The sequence below is a fragment of the Dendropsophus ebraccatus genome, chromosome 9, assembly GCF_027789765.1.
Source record: "Dendropsophus ebraccatus isolate aDenEbr1 chromosome 9, aDenEbr1.pat, whole genome shotgun sequence".
Taxonomy (NCBI): domain Eukaryota; kingdom Metazoa; phylum Chordata; class Amphibia; order Anura; family Hylidae; genus Dendropsophus; species Dendropsophus ebraccatus.
This window is the reverse complement of record NC_091462.1, coordinates 52374142-52399478: the sequence shown is the minus strand read 5'-3', so window position 1 is coordinate 52399478 and position 25337 is coordinate 52374142. Positions and strand designations below refer to the sequence as shown.

Below are 25337 nucleotides of genomic sequence, written 5' to 3'. Positions count from 1 at the left end.
CCTGCTATATTTCCATTTGCTATTGCCATGTCTTGGGCATCCTTACCTGTACTTACACTTTTATCATATATTTAGAGACTACAAGACAGACTTTCGGCATTGACTGGGGACTCGGTGGATGGAGCAGGTATGTACCTAGTATATACTGTACAACTTCTTTTTCTGGTTAAGAGTATTCAGCATGCTTAGGAAAGGAGCTAAGTAATTGAGAGGGAGTATGATGCATTGTATGATTAGGCTAGGTTCACACTGCGTTTTCAGCATCCGTTTAACGGATCCGTTTTTTTTAACGTCCAGAAAAATAGGGTCAGCAACGTTTTTTTGTCCGTTTTGGTCCGTCAAAAAAAACGGATCCGTTTTTTTTTATAATGGAAGTCAATGGAAAAACGGATGCACACAAATGAATCCGTTTTTTGCAATCCGTTTTTTATGCGTTTTTTTTCAAAAAACGGATGCGTTAAACGGATGCTGAAAACGCAGTGTGAACCTAGCCTTAGTCAAAGTATACAGCCCTATTTCTGCTCATCAGTATGTCTATTTAAACCTACAAGTTAAAGCTAATATTCTCTGCAGTAAGGAAATTAAATATTCGTATTCTCAAGAGAAAAAGATGGCGCCATCATGAAAGAGGTAGCTCTTAAACAATGCACATTTCAATACATTCAGATACAATTGATACACCGAAGGGGTTGCTGCTGTAAGATGCATTTGATATTTAAATTAAGCATTTTCCTCTATAATGGAATAGATCTGAATTGGAAATTTGCTACAACTAGGAATGTGCACTTGAAGTTGAAACCTTCAAGTATTGTGCTTGAAAAAGCGTTTCAGTCCCAAGTGGAAAGCTTATTGGGAGAATAATACCAATGTTCTTTGTACTTATTTAATTTTCCTCTCCAATTGTAGATACCAGGCAAATGGTAGTCTTAAAAGATGTCGAGGAAACACTATCAGAAACTATCTCTTTGTGTGAAAGAACGTCGCATACACTCAACCAACAGCAGAGAGAGGTATTTGCTGCCTGATATGTGTCCTGCTATGATGATAGTAGTCTGGAGGCTGTAAGATCAGTAGTGTATATCCATGCCTGCATTTAGTGGTTAATGTGTCACCTTTACATGGACACCATCATTTCATATCATGCTCATTCTACTGATCAGCTGGGATCTGAACACTCAGATCTTCACTAATAAAAACGTTCGACATGTTCCTAGGTCTTAAAGTGATATTGCCACCCCCTTTTCATATAAGGAGTTCTCAGAACCATTCTTAAGCTTATATTCTGGAAATGTCATATCTCATAAAGGATTTCTTGGTAGTTTCTCCCTTTAAAAATGCATTTATTGTTGGTGGACAACCCCCCCCCCCCCCCTCCACAGCATCATTGGAATTGGCCAACCTAGAGGCCTAGCCCCAGTCCCCTTTGATCCAGCTGTCACAGAGAGGGCGGGGGCTATGTCTCAAGGTCGGCCCATTGTAATGACGCTGCAGAGGGGGCGGGGCCTAGACGGAGATGACTCCACAGAGCGGACGAGGCCTACAGTGCCAATGTGGGGCACAACAGCTGGTGTTTCCTTGGTGTATTTGGTTTCTTGGTACATTTCTTGGTAGTTTCTCCCCTTAAAAATGCATGGTATTGTTGGTGGACAACCCCCCCTCCACAGCGTCATTGGAATTGGCCAACCTAGAGGCCTAGCCCCAGTCCCCTTTGATCCAGCTGTCACAGAGAGGGCGGTGGCTATGTCTCAAGGTCGGCCCATTGTAATGACGCTGCAGAGGGGGTGGGGCCTAGACGGAGATGACTCCACAGAGCGGACGAGGCCTACAGTGCCAATGTGGGGCACAACAGCTGTTAAGCCCTGCCCCTACATCACTGTCCACCAACAATAGCATGCATTTTTAAAGGGAAGAGACCACCAAGAAATCCTTTATACTTTAAGATATGAAATGTCCAGAATATAAACTTAAGAATGGTGCAGAGAATTTCTTATATGGAAAGCAGGCAACAATATCACTTTAAGGTTCCCCATACACCTTCAATAACTGACGTCCGAATGATCGCCCAACCGTTCATTATCTCTCCTGTCCTCCCCCCTACAACACAGCCAAGCATTCCTGTTATCTCTATGGGGAGGGGTAAGCCTTGGCCAGACGGCTCTGGCCGCAACTTTTTTCTCCCGAAACAAAAGGGTCGGGCGTGATTTTCCATCTAGATGAATATTATTTTTTTCTAATTGTAGAAATTAATTTTTCGGTATTAGACCTCGTTTAGACAGGTGTATTCTTTATATTCTGGAAGTCACCCCAGTTCTCTCAATCCAAACGCTCAGTAAATTTAGTAAAACCAAGTAGGTGAGGGGGATATGAACAGTATGCACAGGTAAATACATGTACAGTGTCGATAAAAGGACAGAATAGAAGTAATGTTTTATTGTTTTGTGTATGTTTTACTGTATTTTCTTGCTGTTATTTAATGTCATGAGTTTAATACAGGCTATTTATGTCCCCACTGTGTGTGATTTCCCTTTACTTCAGTGACATGTTCACTTTCCTATACAGGCGTTGTGGTTCCCACTGCTTGAAGCAATGATGTCACCACAGAAGCTTTTAAGTTCCTCTCCATCTCCGCTTTATTCTGAGTGTAAGTACCTTCCCTGCGTCTCCCTTCCTGGTACTTCGAGTGTCAGCACAGTGTGTGTGAGGACTTTTCTGTGAAGCAGATACATTGGAGCAAGAACAAGAATAGTAAATAATTTTGTTTAAATGTCACATTAGGGATCATGTGCTCATGGCTACTTTGTAGAGAAACAATGAAGAGAGGTATCAATAATATTGTGTTGGGGCATATATGCATCATAAGCCAACAATAAAGTGGTAGATAAAATGCATCTAAAATGCACAATTAATCTGGCTATTTGGGTACATGGCGTGCTCTCCATTTTTGTTGCACAGTTTGTAATAGAATTAGAATCTATGTAGGTTAATAAATCTCTACCATTTTTTTTCTGTTTTGTAAAGTGAATGTACCACCCGCCAGCCCCCAGTGTGATTAAACCCCCTCCCCTCTGGGAGGACTAATTGTCACAATGGGGGCCAATGGGCCCACCTCCAGTGCTTTGTGCCTGGTCGGTGCCCGGGAATAGACCGGCGCTGTGCACAGGAAACGAGTGGCGGTTCAAAAAAAAGGACTGTGGCACCAGTATTCCCTCGCAGGCACCGATCTATTCATGTTAAAAACTTGATGGTACATTACAAATAGAAAATGGCACCTATCCATTCATGTAAAAAAAACTTAAAGTGTAACTGTCATTTTTGTTTGCAGAAATCAGTAGTATTTATTAGCCAAAAAAGCCTCTTTCTGTACTCAAAATGCAATCTCCCAGCCTCCCCCCCCTGACTTCTTATCTGTGCATTATCAGGCAAATCCGTCTTTATTACAGAGAAGCCAGTAAAGACAGGTTCTGCTGTGCCCATTATATGCTATGGAGGGGGGAGGGGCAGAGGGAGATAAGTGAGCAGGAAGAAGAGACATGAAGGTCAGCTGTTTGTAGACTGTCTGGGCACCTAAAACGCAGGATTCAGGGGTCAGGAAGGTCAGTGTTTATCTAGGAACTTGCTGAGAGAAGATTGCAGGGTGTTGTGCTGTGCAGGACTAATATTTCTCTCCTCCATGCTCACTCACTCCTCTCAGCCCCTCCCCTCTCCGTAGAGCATAATGGACACAGAAATCCTGCTTCTTCTGAAGTGGGGGGGGGGGGGGGGGGGCTAGGAAAACAGCTTTTTCCGTACAGAAGGAAACTCTTTTGCTAAATAAAACCTATTACAGAGTTTCTTAAAATCGCTTGTACTATAGATATTTATAATTTTCAGAAAAATGACCCTGAAATGACAGTTACGCTCGAAAGCAATGTACCTAATGGTGCATTTGCTTTAATTAACTGTTGTCAGAAAATTACGAGGATTTGTAAATTACTTCATGGACTGTCTAGAGTTGGAGACTCCAGCTCTAGCATCCATAATTATGAAATCCAGTTCCACCTATGCGTTTCAAGCTTTACTGGCTCTTAGTCATTCCCCGAGCTACTAGTCAGGGAACTGCTTTTATTTTCTAAGAATAAAACATCTGATTGCTAAGGTATGGAGACCCACATTTCGCTTGGACTCATTTTATTCTTCCCTATGTGTGCATGTATGTCTGCAACTTGCCACAATAAATGTTACATATGCTTGTTCATGTATTTTTCCCTTTTAGCATTAAAGAGTCTGACTATGGAAGTCCTCAATAGCATGGCCGCATATATCTCCCTTCCATCGATACTCCAGAGGATCCTGCAGGTATGCACCCCAGTTCTGCTGAGTTTTTCAGGTTTTGTAGCTATACGAAAGGTTTTAGCTACATTAGGCAATGACTGAAACCACTAATTATCCTGAATTAGGGGGAAAATAAGGGTTCTTCACCATAAGCTTGTCTCAGATAAACTACCTCTATTGCACAAGATGTTGTTTCCTTTTCTATGATTACATTGGAAATCAGAAATCCCATAGCAAGGGCTGTTAGTGCAGCTTCTTGGGTTAAAAAAAAAAGTGATTTTCATGGAGTGATTTTTAAAAAATGGAGTCGGTCAAGTTCTGAACATGTTATAAAATGCCAAACCCCTGAAATGCCCTAAATGCCAATTAATGGGTTAAACACTGTGCCAGTTGAAACCAAAGCCTCATCTGCTGTCCGCTTGTCCTTGGCTCCCTTTCCTGCAGAATGCAGATGTTGCAGAGAATCTCTTTGAAATCTGGGCCACCATTTCATGCATATTTCATGCCAGCTCTGTAGTATTATCATGGTTGGGTATTCATAGGCATTAACCCTCTTGTTACTTAGTGTTCAGCAACATGTTAGAGCTATGATGCTAAGTTTACCCTTGGTTTACTAGCTACCTGCATCCTTACTTCATGATTGGGAATCAAACAAACTCGTCCATTGTGGAGTAATATATCAAATACTTTACATTATACATATTTCAGAAATGAAGCACCACATACAATACATGTACAATACTGTCTGAGTACAGAATGCTGAATGGTCAGATAATACTTGGACACTTTTCAAAACTTTTATGTCCATTTAATTAAGATTTTTTTCAATTTAGGCTGTGTTCACATAATTTATTTTTTTTTTTTTTACAATGTGTGCACAGACTGACACTCTTCCTCAGGCTTTAATGTAGCACATTATTGGATATGAAGTACGGCCTTGTGTTATACCTCATTTCTGTGCTGTTTAATTTTTCTATATATTTTTATAGCAGCTGGAGCTTTTGTTTCCCGATACAGAGCTCCAAATCTTCTGCATAGATACAAATTTAAAATTTATGAGAAACATTAAACTCTGTAATAAAATTGTATGCAAAATACTCCATCTCACCTCTACTGGCAGCAGCAGACAGCTAGAAAGGGCTTAAAAAATCCTCTAGTTGGAGCCAAAATGGAAGACCTGGTGAATAAATTCATTTTGTTATTTACAAACAAACTTTTTATGCTATTGCTTATTCTGTATTCTTTTATAGCTAAATATGGGTCATTGCAACTTTGTTTTCGAATAGATCAGTGGTTACTATAACCACCAATGTATTGTGTAAATAATTTATTTGTTTATTTTGTTTGTGTTTTTTTTTTGTTTGTTTTTTTTGTTGTTTTTTTATTTTGTTATTTGCTTTTTTTGTGTTTATGAGGATAGTTTACAAATGAACCTGCGGAGTCATTTATGTTGTCCTGTTTATCGGGAGATGCTGACCATTGGAATATGCTGTGTGAAAATGACTTGCAGTTAAAATTTATTGAGTCTTTTGGTCTAGCCCCTCTCTCCATTGTAGAAATATCCTCATTGATGGGTTCCAGGCATAAGCTACTTGAATTAGGTCATGAATTGATAAGAAAATGTTGTGATAAGGCAGTTTCTAAGGCTTTTGGACAGTGGTTGCCTCCAAAGTCTTGGAATAAAGGTGACTCTTCCCAGGAGATGTTTGCCTGCCAAAATGTGCATCTCATCTAGGAAAATAGAAAACGTCCCAGAAGAACACTGGGAAACGTCAGTTTTCTTTAGCATCAATGAAGTCAGGTCAGTATTATTGACTACACACTAAAAGACAGGACTAAAAAAATATCTTTTACAAGAGGCTAGCAGGACTGAGTTTTTTTTTCTTTTTTAATTCTTCCACTGGCTGCAGGCTGGCACATATACTTACCAATGATGATCGGTGTCCTGTGGCGAGGCGTGGTGCTCTTGTGACCTCTTTAGCTTCGGCCCTGCAGCTCAGGAGGTTGGAAATCAGGCTCTCCAATGCATCTCTATAAGAGCGCTCCTATAGAGATGCATTGGAGACCCTGATCTCCGGTCTTCAATAGACCTGTGGAAACAAGAGGGGTCACAAAAGCTGTGATGTCACCCATAGTGGGATCCAAGCGGCTCTGTAGGACCAGAACAAAGTCTCGCCGTGGAACAATGATCATCATTGGTAAGTATTTGGGCCTGCCTGCAGCCGGGGAAAGAATAAAAAAAAAAGCACTGCTACTTTAACAGCCAAAACATCTAGTTTGCCAATAAGTTAGAAACTTCTAGCTTCCCAAAACTGGATCCAGCTTTTTCAGGCACCCGGGATGGAGCGGCAGGGAGCGGCATGAAGACAAAGGCAGCTGTATTCGCTTTGCTTGTAATGTAAATTCGCTCATCTCTTCCGACCACCCATTGACGTTAAAAATCCAGGGAGTCAGCATTTAACTCTGCACAAACATTCTGAAACATCCTTGCCGAGTTTGCAGCAGCATGGGGACCATGCATCTGGAAGAATGGCGAGCTGGCTGTCTGTGACCCCTAGGCTCTTCAGAGGTAGGGCAGGGATAGTGTACCACCACGCTTGCCTCGTTGACCACTGTATACAGAGTGCTCAACGAGTGATGTGTATACTGCAAAGCAGGTGCCATATAGCTTCCTGGCCTGGCAGTCATGTGATCCCATATAGCTTCCTGTCCTGGCAATCATGTAGTCCCTGGATGTCGGGTAGCTGCAGTAAACCCCGGTAAACCCATATAAACTGTGCAAGTGGTGTCAGAGGCTTGTGTATTTGGGCATAATATGTCATCCCCAGTTACGTGGGATATTGAGTTGATGCACATGAAATCCTACTAACTGTAGCACAGATTACTAAAAAAGTTAATGGTGGCTATCATAGAAAGCTGGCAGGCCTGATGTGCAGCCTGTATTACACTGAAGGATCTGATACTGGAGTCTGTATTATACTGGGGATCAAATACTGAGGGGTTTATTATACTAGAGGTTTGACACTGGGGTATACATTATAATGGGGATTGCTGTATAATCCTCTACTTTTATTATCCTGGCGGCCTGCATTATACTGGGGATTAGATACTGAGATTTGTTCTATTCTAGGGGTCTGATACCGGGTCTGGATTATAATGGGGTCTGTGTTACACCAGTGGTCAGGTTCTGGGGTCTGTATTACACTGGGGGTCTGATACTGGCCTCTGAATTTTGCTGAGGGTCAGATGCTAGGGTCTGCATTATACTGGATGTTGGATACCGGTATCTGTATCGTACTATGGGTCAGATACTGGGGGTCTGTATTACGCTGGGGGTCTGATATTGGGGCTGAGTTACAGTACATTGGAAGTCGGCATCCATATATTTATATATCCAGAGAAATTATTGGTTACCCTTCGCCATCCCCCTTTGAAGAATATTAGAAATTAGAAAGTTTCAGCAAGCTTTCTTGAGAAAAAATTTTTTTGTTTATTACTTTAAATGTCATCCTCAGAGCCTTGTACGTATGCCTGACTCTCTTCATTTACACTGACCTTTTGGTGATTTACCCTTCAATAAAATGAGTTAGAAAAAAGATCAAGTTTATGTTCACACATTAATTTTGATTTTGTAGTGTTGTTGCAGATTTTGCCCTTATTGCAGATTCTATTTTGGCAACCTATTGAGCTGCCGTCGTGGTGACTCTTGGTGTGTAGGCGTGTAGCCTTTCTGTTGTTTCCTATTTGTCTTTGGATCGTAGGCTTTGAAGTGAATATTCCAGCCAGTTCACTGACTGCCGTGATTTTTTTACAGAAATACTCCTAAATCGCCAATTACACAGCATAAGTCTCAGGCCTGACTTACTGCTAGCCAGATAGCTCATTAGCCGGCCTTATCGTTGATGTGAGTTTCCCTTAATGTCACATTGCGTTTTGCAGCTTTTGTTTCCATATATTAAATCACTGGAGTTTTTATAACAGCTAGGAGGTGGACTGTTCTCATTACCCGTGGCACACATGGGGCCTCCAGCTTCTAGGCTACTTTGTTACTACGCTCTTTAACATCTTATTCTTGGTTTAAAGTAGTACTGACTCGAAAAATGTTAAACCTTTAAATTTTAAAATGAAAACCTTTTAAACCTTTAAACTGAAAATACAGTCTTATCCAATAATATACTGGGGTGGACTGCATCACGATTCTGCAAGATGTTCCACCTATATGCTGGCAACCTTTGGAAATGAAATGAGGACATACAGTTGAAACCCGAAGTTAACATATACTATATAAAAAGACACATATGCATATGATTTTCTCATCTGACATGAAATCAGAATAAAACTTTCCCGTTTCAGGTCAGTTAGGATTATTAAAATGATTTATATTTGCCAAATGCTGGAATGATGAGAGAGAGAATTTTTTAAGACATTTTTATTACTTTCTTCAAAGTCAGACGTTTACATACTATGCCTTTTGAACAGTTGGGGACAGTCCATATGATGATGTCATGTCTTTGGAAGGTTCTGGTTTATTGGCAACATTTAGGTTAATTAGACATTTTTTAAAGGAGAAGTCCAGCCAATACTATTTTTAATATGTTATTACTTATGGAAAGTTAGACAAATTTCTAGTGTGTAATGAGTACCATTGACTTTTATATATATCGTGCGCCCCTCCTGGACACTCCATTAGAATTACAATGGATGTGTATGTGAATGTAATATACAGTATGTTTTTGACTGAATACATTTATGGAATACTTTGGGGAGCTAGTGTCCTTGCTCCCCAAAAGTATTCCATAAATGTAATCAGTCAGTACATTTGGAGGGCACCAAGCAGGGAGGGAGAGAGGTGCATCTACCTCCCCCCTCCCTCCCTGCTCGGTGCTGCTGCCATACATACACACTGTACTACTCCCCCATCATTTGCTCATAGTATGAGCAGATAATGGGGAGTAGTACCATGACCGATCTCCATGGTAAGCCCGCCGAACTGCCCCCGACCGCCCGCTGCCGCTCTGGATGCAGGTGATGGGAGGTAGTAGCTTGGTTATCGCTATTACATGGCTGATGCTGCTGATGCCGCGCAGGGGGTAGCCGCTCATCACAGTGCAGCCATCATGCCCCTCCGCTCCCCTCTCCTCCTTCTTCCTGGATCCGGCCAAACTTTAACCCTATCCCATGGCTGACTCCCCGCCCCCCCGATCACACATACCGGCTCCCGGTGTTTTCTGGTGTCCCTGGCCGGCACGTGTGCTTAAGCAAAATGGACCACGGCACCACCATCACCACGCCAGTCTGTTCATGTAAAAAACACCTAGTGGTACATTCGCTTTAAGCCCTCTGGTAAAAAGTTGGAAAATGTCTTTACTATATAGAAATGATTGTGATCTAGTGCATAAAAGGTGGTGTCTAATTTGTAAAAATTAGTAAAAATCCTGTTTAGTGTGGACTATGGGTCAAAAAATGAATGCATTGAACCCTGTTGCAGTAGACTGAAAACATTCACTGATTCCTGTTGCATTGTGAGGGGGCGTAGAGTCAGGTGGGAATTCATATTTTGTTCTGCACTCTTTATGTAATTGTATCCATAGTCTCAGACCTGCTTTTATCAAAAAGAAGACAGGCAAAGGTGGGTTGGCCTGCAAGATTAGAGAAAAAAAAGTAATGTCTTGACATAGAAATTGCTGAAAAGAGCAGATTCAGTTTGTTGCCAATGGGAAATTTCACATGTGCTCCACCATGCAGATATTAACTGTGGCTTAATAGTTGCCTTATACAACCGGACAAGACCTAACATATGTCTGTCATGATCATAAGGCCATACAGGATCTTCTGGTTTTCGAATTTCTCTGCACTTTGTATTTTAATACTACAGTACCCCCTATAAAAGTGTACAAGTGTATAAAAATGTATAAGCATACAAGTGTTATGAATGCAGATCCTTTATTACTTGTTTCTGATTTTAGGATCCTGTGTACGGGAAAGGGAAGTTGGGTGAAATACAAGGCTTGGTGTTAGGAATGCTGGATACATTTAACTATGAACAGGTAAAGCTGGAGTTCTGTGCTACCTACCTATTATACCTACCTATTACCAATAATAAGTGTCTGGTGGGGCTGCAACTGATGAGAACCCAACAGATCATGACAACGGGGGTCCCGGATAGTTAAAAAAGAGCAGTAGTGCACATTCTTTACTGCTGCCCAGTTAAAACCGTGGAACATAAGACCCCTATTCTCCTAATTGGTAGGGAACTGACCAATGAGGTATTGTGTCTGGTGGATAGGAAATAAGCTGTCAGCATTGCGTAAGCCCTTTAAGGACTGCTTTCCAGCTCTTAAAAAATCCCCAACAATTCTGCAATATATTTTCTTGGAACTTTGCCTTGTGCCATTCTTCTGTTACAACTGGAACACTGTCAGCTGATTGGACAGTAACAGACTATGAAGGCACATGCCCACATTACAAGGAGAATAATAACATCCATTTTATTCATACATGTTCACAATGAATTACAGAAGAATTACACAATGTAGGTGGACAAAATTTTTTACTTTTGAGGAGTATTTTTACTTTTGATCTAGTATTTAAGCCCCATCTGTGTGTCCATATAGTAACTTTTGCCACAGTCCATATATATGACTTTTGCCACAGTCTTTCAATTATTGCCCTATTACAGGTTTTCTTTTAGCAAAAACTTCTGAATTAAACTTTTTATTTCTACTTTGCACAGACACTATTGGAGACCACCACAAGCTTGCTAAACCAAGACCTGCACTGGTCTCTGCGCAACCTTAAGGCTTCTATTACCAAGGCACTTGTACCAAAGCAGGATTACTGTTGTGTCTGTCTGCAGCAGTACAAGAAGAGACAGGAATCCTCTGATGATATCATTATTTTCAGGTAGACTCCACTTTAAAATGTTATTATTTTAAGTTATTTCAATTGAAATTGCAATATGCAATATATTTGCTTCTTCAGTATTATCATATAGGAACCCATGCACATGCTCTGATTCTTCCTTCACTTGTGGTACACTAAAGACATATATTTGTGTGGGCTTCCTAGAGAGAGCTTATTATTGGGGAATTCAAACTTTTGCTGTTATAAAATTAAGTAATTTATGATTTTTTGGTATGGTGGTTTGGCAGTTTTTTTTATTATATGCTTTTAGTGTTGTGACTCAGATCCGTTCTAAAGAATAAGTCCCAAAAGCATCTTAATACCATATGAAGCAGAAAGAGCAGCTTGGAGGAAATGTCACTGCTTTTAATAACATCACTTGTCCTTGTAACTTTTTTGTAGTGACCTTATCTACCTGTGCCCTTGGCTATAGAAATAGATTGTAAGCTTGGGCTGTGTGTCTGCAGTGTACTTGTTGGGAGTTTCTAGAGTTCAGTTTGAAAATCTGTCAGGACAAATCCATAGGTCAGATGTCTGGTCTTTCCTTCTGTTACAAGCAGAATATATATAAAGAAAGCTTAGATACAAAAGGAGAGTTTCCCGAAAGTGTTAGCGCCATGTACCAATTTTCATGTACAATCCAAATCCATTATAGTTGATTAATTTATATAGCATACTTCCTAATTCAGGCAGTAATATCACCCCCCCCCCCCCCCCCCAATTACTGTGACCACACTCTTACACCAAGTCAGATGGCACAATTACATAAGTCAAGAGAGCTGCTTCTCAAATAAAAAAAGAACAATCGAACAGGAACCAACTCAGAATAAATGTGTACAAAATATACTGAGCAGACCATACTTTGTGTAATGGCACTGAAACCCCACGTGTTCTGTTATGTCCCCATAACTTTATCAGGAGTCAGTGAATATACAGTGTGAGGCTATGTTCACACTGCGTATTTTTTCGTAACTCTAAGGCCAATGTTGCACAATGCAACAGCAGCCATGATTATTACGAAAAAATATGTTACATTGCTGTCTATGGGATCCCTAGCGGCGCCGCAAACAACTGACTTGTTAGTTTTCTGTGGCCACTATTCAGTCAGTGCACACAGTGGAGCGAGCGGCCTATTGTGTGCTGTGGGGAGTTCTGATGATCAGAACTTTGCGGCCCAAAAGATTATCCTGCCGGTACTGCAGTCACGGAACGGCCGGTCTCATACATAGTATGAACATGGCCTGATTCTGGTCACATTATATATATATATATATATATATATATATATATATATTGCAGTGAAATAGATTTGATCAAATCCCGGGAAATGATAGAATGAACACGCCGTTCCATTGTTTCCCTAGGAATTTGATCAAATCACTGACACCTTTCAGGTGAATGACTGAATGAACGATCAAGGAGTCACCGCTATGTTTGGGGACGGAGGTGGACGTGGGAGCAAAGCGGCACACCTCCCTGGCAGGTATATGGCAGGGAAGGGCGGATGGGAACTCCCGGCAGGCATATGGCGGCGGACGCGGGGAGCAGAGCGGCACACCTCCCCAGCAGGCATATGGCAGCGGGGGAGCAGTGCAGCATGCCTCCCCGGCAGGCATATGGCCGCAAGGCGAACAGGGAGCAGAATGGCACACCTCCCCGCAGGCATACGGCGTTTGGGCGGACGGGGAGCAAAGCGGACAGGCTGGGGAAGCAGGGGGCATGTTGCAGTGCAGGGCAGACGGGGAGCAGATTGGCACATCTCCCATCAGGCGTATGGCGGCGGGGGCGGACGGGGAGCGGACAGGCCGAGGGGAGTAGGAGGCGCGTAGCCGGGGAATTGAGCGGAAGGGGGAGCAGAGAGGCGACAGAGACGGACGGGGAGCAGAGAAGCAATACGGTAAGCGAATTCTATGTCGCTGGGGGAAATTATAGAGTTACTTTTTGTGGCATAGTCGCTTTTTTGTGTAGATTCTCAATTGTTTGGCTTGTTGTTTGCACCTCAACTACGTATCAGCTGTGCCCACAACCGCCTTATTTTTGTTGCCTTTTCCACTTGTCTAAGTTAGCGGCAGATTCAAACTTTTACAAGTTATCCCAGTTTTACTTCATGGCTTCTGGCTGGGAAACGACATCTTCCAGCATGCATTGCACCTCAGAACCAACTGCCAGGTACCGTCCCTGTCCTGTAGTATCTGCCCACCACTGGCACGATCTGCTTCTGCTTCGCACAGCAAACACAGTATCTATCTTTCTGTCTACCTACTGATCTACATAGATTACAGAAAGAGAGAGAGAGATGAAACAACAGTGTCTCCTTACTTCTATACTACTCAGGAGAGGCTGTTGTTTCCCCACCCTTGGCCAGCTAGTTACTATGTGATGTCATTGGTGGGCAGGCTTACAGATGAGGTGTTACAGTTTGCCTGGCAACATAAAAGACAGATCATGTGAACTCTATCTCCATTCACCATTTTGTATATTAGGAGATCTTTACAGATTATAAATGTATTATTATAATAAAGTATAACTATGTATTGTATTGGTGGAATTGTTTTTACCAGCTTTTTAGCACTGCTTCATTAGAAGAGAGCTGTGATATGTGACTACAGTTTAGGTACAGTGCCTACAGGGATTGTGAGCTAGCCTGAGACCTTCCACCTAGTTTGGGCGCATTAGTAGATCAGGCACTGCCCACCTGCAATTCTACCTTCCTAGATAGCCTGCTGTATAAACCCAAGTCTATCACAGGCTCCCCAGCAGGTCAGAACATGGAGAGCTGTTTTCTATTACAGCCGAATGATTTAGAAAAAGACTATTTCTAAGCAATTGCTGCATGTTTACAGAAGGGAATGGTTCATGAGAAGGAGAAGCCTTAAAGTGACTCTGTATCCTCCAACCCACCCCACCAAACCACTAATACCATCCATTTGATGAAAGCAAGTCCTTACCTGTCATGTCTTTTGAAATGTGCCTGGTGCCTTGGTTAGAGCAAAAATGATCTTTTAATCTGTAGCGCTGTGTCATACTGGTGTGGCCTAGAGTGCCTGTGCCCCAGGTCTGCATCGTCTCTTCTTTCTTCCTCCCCGCCCACCTTTATCAAACAGTGCACATGTGCTATATCGACGCAGGTGCACTGTTTAGACGATCGATAAATAGAAATCCTGCCTTAGGGTGTTCCTAAAGATAAGGAGGGCTGCCTTTAGGAGACTGGACCTGGATACAAGTAAGTATAGCTTTGTTTTAAAGCATGATAACAAGAGGGATCACTTTATTTGACCAGCTGTCTCTCCAGAAGATTTGCAAACATTCTCATGGTATTTTCATAGCTTCAAAAGCAAAGGAGAAAAATAAGATCGTTTCTAGGTGGTACTACTGCCTGGTGACCCTGCATAAAATCTTCCCTGAGGCTTTGGATCGCTGTTGGCGTTGCATAACGGGGTCAGGTGACATGTTACATATGAGGTGGACTTGCCCTGGAATTTGTGAATTCTGGAATAAGATGATAGCAATATATAATGCATATTCTGGAGAGACTGCTGTCAATTCACCCCAACTGGCTCTGTTGTCAAAAGTTGCTGGATTGCTCTCCGCTGTTAAGAAGGGGATTCTACAACATTTCCTGACGGCTGATCGCATGGTTATCCTATGTTATTGGAAAACACCCACTATACCCATGCATAGGAGAAATCAGAGAACTTGGCAGAATGGAAGAAATTGTCACTAAGGCACAGGACCATTCTGAAATCTCTATAAACTTTGGTTCCCCTGGCGGGTGTACATGGATTCTGAGGAAATTATATCATTTACCTGTTAGTTTCAGGACTCTTGCGACTTGGGACCTCTGGGTTGCTGCTTTCATGCTGGGGAGGTTGCTGCACCCCCATCCTCCCTACAATGTTACTTGCAACCCCCTTCTTCTTTGCCCTCATCTTTTTCATTTTTCTTTTCTTCCTTCTGCTCTTCTTCCTCTTTTATGCTCATATACCACTTTAATATTGGTTTATGAATCAGACTGCTGTTGGTTTAGAATCAATGTACAAGAAGTAAAGCACGTGTTCACATTTCCTTTTAAATATTTCATCTAAAATGTTTGGCACCATACGACTTGCAGGTCGCTTTGACATTATGCAACTGTTATGTTCAACATACTCTGTTTGTGTGTGGTAATCAATAAAAACAGATTTCACATAAAGCATGATAACAAAAAAATAATTAAATGTAAATTGCAAACTTGCTTAATATCACTTCCCTTGCTGATTTAGATATTTAAAGTTATAACAACAGTGACACTTCAAATAGGCATTGTCATTTAGAAAAACTTTTGGCATGTCAAAGGGACATGTCTCACTGTTCATATCCCCAAGTCAGGAAAAAGTGCATTGCATCCTGAAGCTTCATTATAAGTCTATGGGGTCACGGGATGAAGATGATTGACAGCGAGGAAGTGAAGCTTCTACTGCATACTGTATGCTTCTCCTCCCTTGTTCTCCTGATCAGTGGGGGTCTTAGCAGTGACCACAACCAATCAAAATTTTTGACACAGACTTACTGTACTGCAACAAGATAATATTTTTAGACCTCTAAGACCTTCCTGGTTGCTAAGCCTAATTGTAGTCTCTACTGAAAGGAGTGTGTGTTCACCTGACCACACAGCAGTGTAGTGCTCATGTCTGCTTTTTCTTACCGTAACCAATTTATGGTAAATTATGGATTCATGTATGCAACAGATATCATCACATACTTTATTTTTCAGCATAATTGCCTTCCCAGATAAGTCTTGTAGTTCGGCAGTAGAGCAGGAAATCAAATCCTAGCCTATAATGATAAAAACAGCCTTAGCTTTACCTATGTTTAACTGTCTGTATTCGGATGGAACCTTTGGACGTTCTGCCACTCAGCTGAGCAGACTTTATCATAGATCTTTATGGTGTATGGTCAGTTCCGTAGACCCATAGAGGTCTAAGTGTTAAAGCGGCACTATCAGCAGGTTCTGCCCAATGAACCTGCTGATATGCCGCAGAAGTTCTTTACCTGATGACTGCTTCGATGTTAATGATTCCTCTCTTCTCCCCCACATTCTTTAGTTATTTGCTAAGTGCCCCTTTGCTAATCAGGGGCTTAGGAGCATTTGGGCCGTCACTAGACGGCCTGGGGCACCAGCTTGGTCCACCCCCTCCCGTGCCGCTCACTATTTAGCACGGAAGGGGGCGGACTGGGTGGGCCGAGCTGGTGCTCCGGGCCGCCGGGTGACACCTTAAATGCTCGTTAACCAGCACCAGCTCGGCCCACCCAGTCTGCCCCGTTCCATCCTGCCAAGCCTGTCCCCTCCCATGCCGCCTAGGGAGCGGCACGGAAGGGGACGGGCTAGGCAGCACGGAAGGGGGTCGCTCCAAGCCACCCACTAGGCAGCATGGAATGGGGCAAACGTGGCGGGCCGAGCCGGTGCCAGTCACTGAGCATTTAGTTCAGTCACCTGATGGCATGGAGCACCAGCTTGGCCCCCTTCCGTGCTGCCCAGCCTGTCCCCTCCCGTGCTGCACAGTGAGCTTATATGCCACCCACTATGCATATTCATAGATGCATAGGGAGCGGCACAGAAGGGGGCGGACTGGGCGGGCCAAGCTGGTGCTCCGAGCCATCGGGTGACTCCCCAAATGCTCCTAAGCCCCGATTAGCAAAGGCACAATTAGCGAATAACTAAAGAATGTGTGGGAGAAGAGAGGAATCATTGACATCGATGCAGTCATCAGGTATCAAACTTCTGCAGCATATCAGCAGGTTCATTGGACAGAACCTGCTGATAGTGCCGCTTTAAGGGGAGTTTGCCAGGGCCTGATAAACATTTTAGAAAGCAAGTGACCATCAGAAATTTAACAAAATCATGATTATTTGACTAAAGTGCATGGCATCTTGCCCAAGAGCAAGAAGTTTGAGGGCACTTAGTACTTGGGTTCTAAGGAAATATTCCAGGTATAGCAGAATGAAAAAAATGGTGAAGGTGACATCAGGCAAACAGATGTCCCTGTTGTTTGGATGCAGGCTGTAGCTAAACTGGGCACAGTGTGCAGCATTGATGACTGCGGTTGGTAGGGCTCACACAATGCCAGATGCCAGTATTTGCCTAAAGGTTTATCCAGTCCTAGATGTTGCTTTTGGTTTCTGGGGTCTTTTATGCACCTGTTAATTATTGCAAAACAGCACATACCCTCTCAGCAAAGTACCTACTGTACAGAATTTGTCTGTCCTCAACACTACAGGATCTGGTGCGTATCTTTCAGTCATTTGTATTTTGTGTATAAAGCCAGTATAGAAATCTTTGACACAAGACCTAGGTTTTTTTATGTAAACTATTTTATCCATACAGTTGTATTTTCAGTACATTTGTTTTAGTTTTTACCTATACTATATATTTGTTATTAGCTAATGTATCTGACCAATAAGAGGTCATTGGCCCCCCTCCGGGATTTGCACAATTACAGTCCCCAGCATACTTTTCAGGTTAAATGCAAGGACTGGTAAATGATATAAAGGCAAGATTGTGTCCTGTCACAGATTTCATTAAGTCGCACACAAGACCATTCTCCTAATGTTATGTGCCAGGGAGCTGATGTTATTTCAGAGGTTTGCTGAGAGAAGATCAATGTAAAATATATTAATGGCTATTAAGACTTGCAGGCTTGTGCAGCGTGTGCTTTATTTTACTTGCCAAGATGCCGTTCTGTTTGTGCAATGAATGTCATCTGGTGTAATTTGGTTAAGAAAACATGTGAATTGTCCCTATTCGTGTAATTGTAGAAAATGTCTCTTCCTGGTAGCTGCAGACTATAGAACAAAAAGTATATCATAATATTAACTATAGTAGTTTAATAAATGAATGGCTGCTTAAGATATTAACTTTGTACATAGTATTCCTAGGTCAGTGTTTACTGTCAGCATTTGTGGAGATGTTTTTGTGATAATGATAAAAAAAAAAAAAAAAAAAAAAAGTCTCACATAGATGCTCCCATCTGTACCTGTCCATATTTTGGATGTAACTCTTGAGTCTGTGCGACTGTACTGAAACAAGTTTACTTTACAGTACACTGGATCTCTGTGGTTTTAGTTGGTACATTCAACAGAGGCCTGAGTATTGGCTGATCACCAGTTTTGACCTCTCCACACTACTGACTGTTGTGTGTGTGCGGGCGGGGGGTGTCAAGTAATTTAACGGTACCTCAGTGCATGGTATGCATAAATTTTATTCCCTCTTACACTATGATTGTGAGTATCATATGAACAATCCCTTACTTTATAGTGTCAGCTTTAGGTTCCAGTCAGGAAAAGTGTTATTCAGATGGAAGGGGTTGTAGAGAGCCCAGGACACTACCAAGGAACATGACCCACAATCCCAGGGCACTTGTGTTCTGCTGACAATCCCAGGGCACTTGTGTTCTGCTGACAATCCCAGGGCACTTGTGTTCTGCTGACAATCCCAGGGCACTTGTGTTCTGCTGACAATCCCACAGAACTTGTGTTCTGCTGACTCTCCCAGGGCACTTGTGTTCTGCTGACTCTCCCAGGGCACTTGTGTTCTGCTGACTCTCCCAGGGCACTTGTGTTCTGCTGACAATCCCAGGGAACTTGTGTTCTGCTGACAATCCCAGGGCACTTGTGTTCTGCTGACAATCCCAGGGCACTTGTGTTCTGCTGACAATCCCAGGGCACTTGTGTTCTGCTGACAATGCCAGGGCACTTGTGTTCTGCTGACAATCCCAGGGCACTTGTGTTCTTCTGACAATCCCAGGGCACTTGTGTTCTGCTGACAATCCCAGGGCAATTCTGTTCTGCTGATAATCCCAGGGCACTTGTCTTCTGCTGACAATCCTAGGGCACTTGTCTTCTGCTGACAATCCTAGGGCACTTGTGTTCTGCTGACAATCCCAGGGAACTTGTGTTCTGCTGACAATCCCAAGGCACTTGTGTTCTGCTGACAATCCCAGGGCACTTGTGTTCTGCTGACAATCCCAGGGCAATTCTGTTCTGCTGACAATCCCAGGGCACTTGTGTTCTGCTGACAATCCCACAGAACTTGTGTTCTGCTGACTCTCCCAGGGCACTTGTGTTCTGCTGACAATCCCAGGGAACTTGTGTTCTGCTGACAATCCCAGGGCACTTTTGTTCTGCTGACAATCCCGGGGCACTTTTGTTCTGCTGACAATCCCAGGGCACTTGTGTTCTGCTGACAATGCCAGGGCACTTGTGTTCTGCTGACAATGCCAGGGCACTTGTGTTCTGCTGACAATCCCAGGGCACTTGTGTTCTGCTGACAATCCCAGGGCAATTCTGTTCTGCTGATAATCCCAGGGCACTTGTGTTCTGCTGACAATCCCAGGGAACTTGTGTTCTGCTGACAATCCCAGGGCACTTGTGTTCTGCTGACAATCCCAGGGCACTTGTGTTCTGCTGACAATCCCAGGGCAATTCTGTTCTGCTGACAATCCCAGGGCACTTGTCTTCTGCTGACAATCCCAGGGCAATTCTGTTCTGCTGACAATCCCAGGGCACTTGTCTTCTGCTGACAATCCTAGGGCACTTGTGTTCTGCTGACAATCCCAGGGAACTTGTGTTCTGCTGACAATCCCAGGGCAATTCTGTTCTGCTGTTATTTTAACCATCCACGAAGATATGTTTAAACTAAATACACTAAAGAAGAAGAAAGGGAGAGTGCCTATATGTGTGACCCTCAGTGCAGTCGATATATAAGCACAGAGAACATACAAGTCATAGTGGACACTGAAGTGCTTAAAAGTACGAGGCTGGTTCTGTTGATCCAACCTGCTAGATTGTCGTATCCAATGGTTCTAAGGAATTATTGTTAAACATATAAAACAACGCATTTTAAGCCTGTAAAGACCCCTTCATTTGTAAGTCTGTACCCCTTTATACTGTCTTTAGTACAGAAAAGAGGTAGCCTCCATGTTACATCTCCTTTTCTGTGCCTCATCCTGACAGTATTTTTATGTTTTCGGTTGGTCATTGTGTATATACTACCTTTTACCTGGAAGGGGTCATTACAACCCTGAAACACTTTGATGTATGTGCTCTTTTCCCAATAATAAAAGCCAAGTTTAGTTTGTAACAAAGGGCAGTGCCATGACCAGGATGCAGCATCTCGGCCTGCACTGTAGGGTACAGTACATCTCAATGATAACCTGTGCTTGTTAGTCACAGCTCTGCTGCCTTCTCCATAATCTATTACAATGTTCTCCTTCTTTGCAGAAATCATTAGCTTTAAATGCTAAACAGGATCCTATAAGATAATGCTATACATATAATGATAACCATTTGAATCCCTCTTCATAGAGGAACCCACATCTCTCCCGGCTGGTCATTTTTAGTAAATACTTTACGTAAAATTACAGTACCCACACTTTTTCCTAAAATTCTGTGTTGTGCTTTGTACTGTTGGCCCCTCCTTGAAACTAACAACTAAGCCTTCCCCTTGTCGATAGTGTATGGTCTATCCAAAGTCTGGCCGTGCCATCACTGATTGGATTGTGTTAGAACCACATGTGCAGCAGGGAATATGTATTTGAAGAATATCTAACAGAATTGTCTGTCCTGCTCCAAAGTAGAGATTTGGGCTCTCCACCTGCAGCATTGTGTAGAGAATAATCGTGTCCCTTGCACATGAGAAGGCAGGGTATTCCCTAGTTGGCAGCTGTAACTCTGGGTGTGAGCTTTTCGCCAGCAGCTGATGATTTCTGGATGTCTCCTTGTCTGCTGCCTTGAGCCTTGTCATTATGATTTTTCTCATGTAATATCTATCAGAAACCATTTCCCCGTAACAATCTGGGTTGTCTGTGGCTCATATCTGGTTTGCAGCTCTCGGCTCAGTCATTGTAATCATTGATATTTAGTTCCTCTCCTGTAGATCTGAATAACCTACATTTTTACATGGTATGAATGTGTATATATTCTATATTACTCATCTGGGATAATGTTCTGTACAATGTAATAATATTGTTTGTTCTACATTACTTACTCCCCGTAGCTGCGGACATTTGTACCACTCTCTATGTCTTTTTGGAAAGGACTGCAAAGTGGAAGCAGGTGGTCAGATTCAGTGGATTTGTTACAAATGCAATTCAAGCAATGTAGGGCGGTCAGGGCGGCAGGCAGTGGCGGATCTGAAGAAGGGGAGGACAGCATCTTTAGTACAGGTAAGTGGTGGTCCTATACATTCAGGGTTATACTGTACTTATCACCATACTCTTACCAGATTGTCTGTTATTTACTAAATCTTACTATAACATTAAAGAGTCACTGTCTTATTTTTTTTATTTTATTTTTTTGCAGAAATCAATAGTCCAGGCAATTTTAAGAAACTTTGTATATGGGTTTATTAGCCAAATATGCTATTATCTGCCTTCAAAAAGCCTTTTCCCAGCCCCCCCCCCCCTCCCTCCTCTTTTCCATTCACTGCAAAAAATCTGGAAATTGTGACTTGTTGCATCAGACGTACCCAGTCTGTTCTAGGGAGAGGGGAGGGGGGAGGAGGAAGGAGGGAGTTAGACGGCAGCAGAAAGCCGAGAACAAAGGATTACAGGCATGGAGCTGGGTGAACGCTGTATTCAGAGGTCAGTGCAGACTGTCAGAGGAGATAAAGGGTGATGTATTTGTAGATTAACTCTTTGTTGTCCTGTTTTGGTGCTTTATTTCATAGGAGAACAATGAAGACAGGGGGAAGAGCTTTAAACTGCTTTTTCATGATAAAAATTTATTTTTCCGCTAATAAACCCAATTACAAAGTTTCTTAAAATCGCCTGTACTATTGATGTCTACAAAAAAAAAATTCACAACAGTGACACTTTAAGGGCCAGTTCTCACTGAGTAAAAGAGGTGGAATTCCGCAACGGAACTCTCCACCGCGCAATCCCAGCAGCCTCAGTTTCATACAGGCTATCTATGGGAGGGCTCGCATGCCTCCACTCAAAGAATTGACCTGTCAATTCTTTGAGTGGAGAGAGCGGTGTGCGAGCCCTCCCATAGACAGCCTGTATAACACAGAGGCTGCTGGGATTCCGCGGCGGAGAGTTCCGTTGCAGAATTCCGCCTCTTTTACTCAGTTTGAACTGGCCCTAAGAGCCATGGCCTTATTTTCAGTCTGTTGCGTATTTCATAGTGTGAACTTACCCTTAGACATGCATAGTATTGATGAATCACAGAAACAGAGGCGCGGGTTGACTGCAGCTCCTAGCCTAGTGATTTATAGCAGTTGTTATCACTTGTATGCCCCACATATCATGCTATAAAGATCACCCAGATAGCAGGATTTGGGTATATTAGCTGCCCTGGTCGGATTTTGGAATTACTATTTTATCGCTGGTGTCTCCTGACCAACTCCTTTCCTCCGCTAGGCAGCACCATGTTAGGGAAGCCCGGTCTGCTCACTTGCGTTTGACGAATCAACTTCTTGTTCATTTTGCTTTTTCCTTTTAGTGTAAAATGTAGGTTGCACAGAAAACTTGCCAGCAAATAGTGTTAACCAGTTCTGTCAGTATTAGCTCAGGAGTGTGTCAAGTGCCTGTGTCACCTTCTCACAAAGCTTCATTTTCATACATTTCCAATTAGATAACATGGAAGAATTTTTCGAGGGTTTTTTAATCACATCTCTTAGCTAGAAGCAGTGTGTTCTTCACACTCCATGTATCTGATGGCAAAATGTGAAACATTAACTCCTGCAGGGTTAGACACTCCGGTCTGAACTGAGCTAGAACAGCTGAAAATTGGCATTTGTTACCTATAGGCATATGGATTATGCCAACACACTAACTGCAGCTAGTTGTTATCTGGTATTAAGTGTCATTTTCTAAAATTACTATAAACTGCCTATTTATTATTAGTAATCCTGGTCTTTATAGAATCACGCCCCAGCACCACATCCAGCCAGCACTAGTAACAGTAGATGCTGAAAAAGCACCATGTTTTCGCATGTTGCATTGAACGAACCCCAGCATGCTCGAGTTGCTCTCATCTCTAATGCTAAGGAATACAGAAAGCACATGGATGGAGATTTGTCATACATTTCAACTGCTCTAGGTTGAGTTAAAGGTGACTTTGAAGGGAATGCGTCAACATATTTTTTAAGAAGTGTTGGGGATTTTTTTTTTTTAATTTTCCATTTTACTGGCTCTAATCAGTAATAGAAAATCTAGGCGATACGTTCTGTTTATCTCCTTTTTGACTGGCCTATCAATATATTTTTGTGTATTTTTATTTATTTTTATCCACCATACAGTATAAATAAGTTCACTTTTTAGGTTGTTAAGACTGTGGAGGTTCTGTATGTATCAACAGTGTTTTCTTATTATTAAGTGAGAAGTCTGGCTGTTTTTAAAGTCTGACAGCCGGCAGGGGCAGGGGGGATTTTGATCAGGAGTATGAACTTACCTCTCCCTGTGCCTGGGTTGAGTGGTGGGGCCAGCCTCGGGATCCCTGCTGGGCTCCTGGATCTCTGGCACTGACACGTCACAACCCGGCTGATGTACTGGCCACTTGGCCATTCAGTTTTTATCGGCTGGTGTCTTGAGTGTCTAGACCATGACCAATCAGTGGGATGAGAAAGGAGACGACTGCACTGCTGCACTCCTCTCTACTGCATTAATGGACTGCCCCATAGGCTTGCATTGGGAGTCTGTCCAGGTCATGTGACAGAACCGTGAATGAATGCGCCAACTACGTACTTCTCCCAGCTCATTTTCTTGATCAGTCACGATCTGAATACTCAGACCCTGACCAATCACAACCTTTGCTGTCTCTGTGACGTATCCAAAATTTTTATTTGTTTTTTGAATGAATGAACGGCACGCTTTAATATAAAGGAGTTTAAAAAAAAACCCACTAGTTTTCCCTGTGCATGTTTTTGTACTCGATGCACTAGATATGGACAACCTACAGTTCAGGAGCTGCTTGAGACCCACAAATAAATAGCATGGTGGCTTCTTCCTGTAGTGAAATCTGATGGATGGCAGCTTTAGAATCCTGCTGTATACTTGTCACTCGCGCTATGAGAATAAATAGGAGTGCTAATATTATTGAAAAAAATAAAAATAAGGTAATCCAGTCTTCCTAGTCTGCCCAGAGCACGCTGGACCAGCCGATGTCTCATGCTTCAGGCATGTTCATGCGATGGTGGATAATAGTGGAGCATTGTTTACTACCAAGCATCACAATCTGCATTCTGTATGGGTCGTCTCTTACCAAATACACGTTAGGATCCTGATGAAATCATATGATTCAATATTTATAATCTCCTCTTCATATTAAAACAGATGAGAACTGCTTCTGCTAATCCATCCAGAGAGGAGTCTGTGAGAAAGGTAAGCTGACTTCCATACTGTGTATAGTGCCAGATATGTAGCCTGGGGTAAGCCGGGAGAAAGCTTCCCATCCCAAATGCTGGGGAGAAATTCAGGAACGCATCCAAAGAAAACAAGCCAAATGCATGACACACAGCTTACAGCAACAGCACAGATAGCTCATAATCACCCATTCTTCATACTGTTTCTTTGTGCAGGTATACACAATATGCATTTTATAACATGTTGGTTAATATTCATGTATTCTTCTACCTCTGTGCACTGAATAACCTTCTTCCATTTAGTCCGACCATACAGATTCAAGATAAGATTTCTAATGCTAACCCGAGAATAATCGAAATGATTTCTTTAGAAGATGTTAGTTTATTCTCTGTGGACAAAGCAAGGTAGAGAATGTGACATGTATTAGTATAAAGAAGCCCCAAATTGCATTTTTGGCTTTCGGGACAAAACCAGGTCATCATTTTAAAGGGACTGTACCATCAGGCCTGGGCTGAAGCACTGGAGGCGGGCTGACCCAACCCCAATGGGAGGAAACCCCCGTTCCTCTATGATACAGCTCCATTGATTCTAATGGAGCAGTGTCATAGGGGGGCAGAGGTTTCCGCCCACTGGGGGTGGGTCGGCCCGCCTCCAGTGCTTCAGCCCAGGCCTGATGGTACAGTCCCTTTAAAAAAGACAATATCATTTTGTAGGACCGGTCAGTAGGCAGCATTGTGATGCTATCCAGATTACTAGCAGGGCATTCATGACTGCATATAT

General features: G+C 42.6%; 1 protein-coding gene and 1 long non-coding RNA gene across 3 annotated transcripts in view; one reads left to right on the top strand and one right to left on the bottom strand.

Annotated features, from left to right (window-relative positions):
- LOC138800969 (uncharacterized) overlaps positions 1-25337 on the bottom strand; it is a 101587-nt gene that overhangs the window by 39766 nt on the left and 36484 nt on the right. The gene's annotated exons all lie outside the window — the stretch shown is intronic.
- VPS8 (VPS8 subunit of CORVET complex) overlaps positions 1-25337 on the top strand; it is a 129650-nt gene that overhangs the window by 95925 nt on the left and 8388 nt on the right. Inside the window, exons 38-45 of one of the 2 annotated variants that reach the window (XM_069983279.1) lie at positions 76-127; positions 907-1010; positions 2560-2641; positions 4253-4335; positions 10278-10358; positions 11045-11214; positions 21248-21416; positions 24528-24575. In XM_069983279.1, the coding sequence (XP_069839380.1) occupies positions 76-127; positions 907-1010; positions 2560-2641; positions 4253-4335; positions 10278-10358; positions 11045-11214; positions 21248-21416; positions 24528-24575 (789 nt within the window). Of the gene's footprint in view, positions 1-75; positions 128-906; positions 1011-2559; positions 2642-4252; positions 4336-10277; positions 10359-11044; positions 11215-20472; positions 20533-21247; positions 21417-24527; positions 24576-25337 lie in introns of those variants that run through there. The other variant, XM_069983281.1, reaches the window with a different exon arrangement.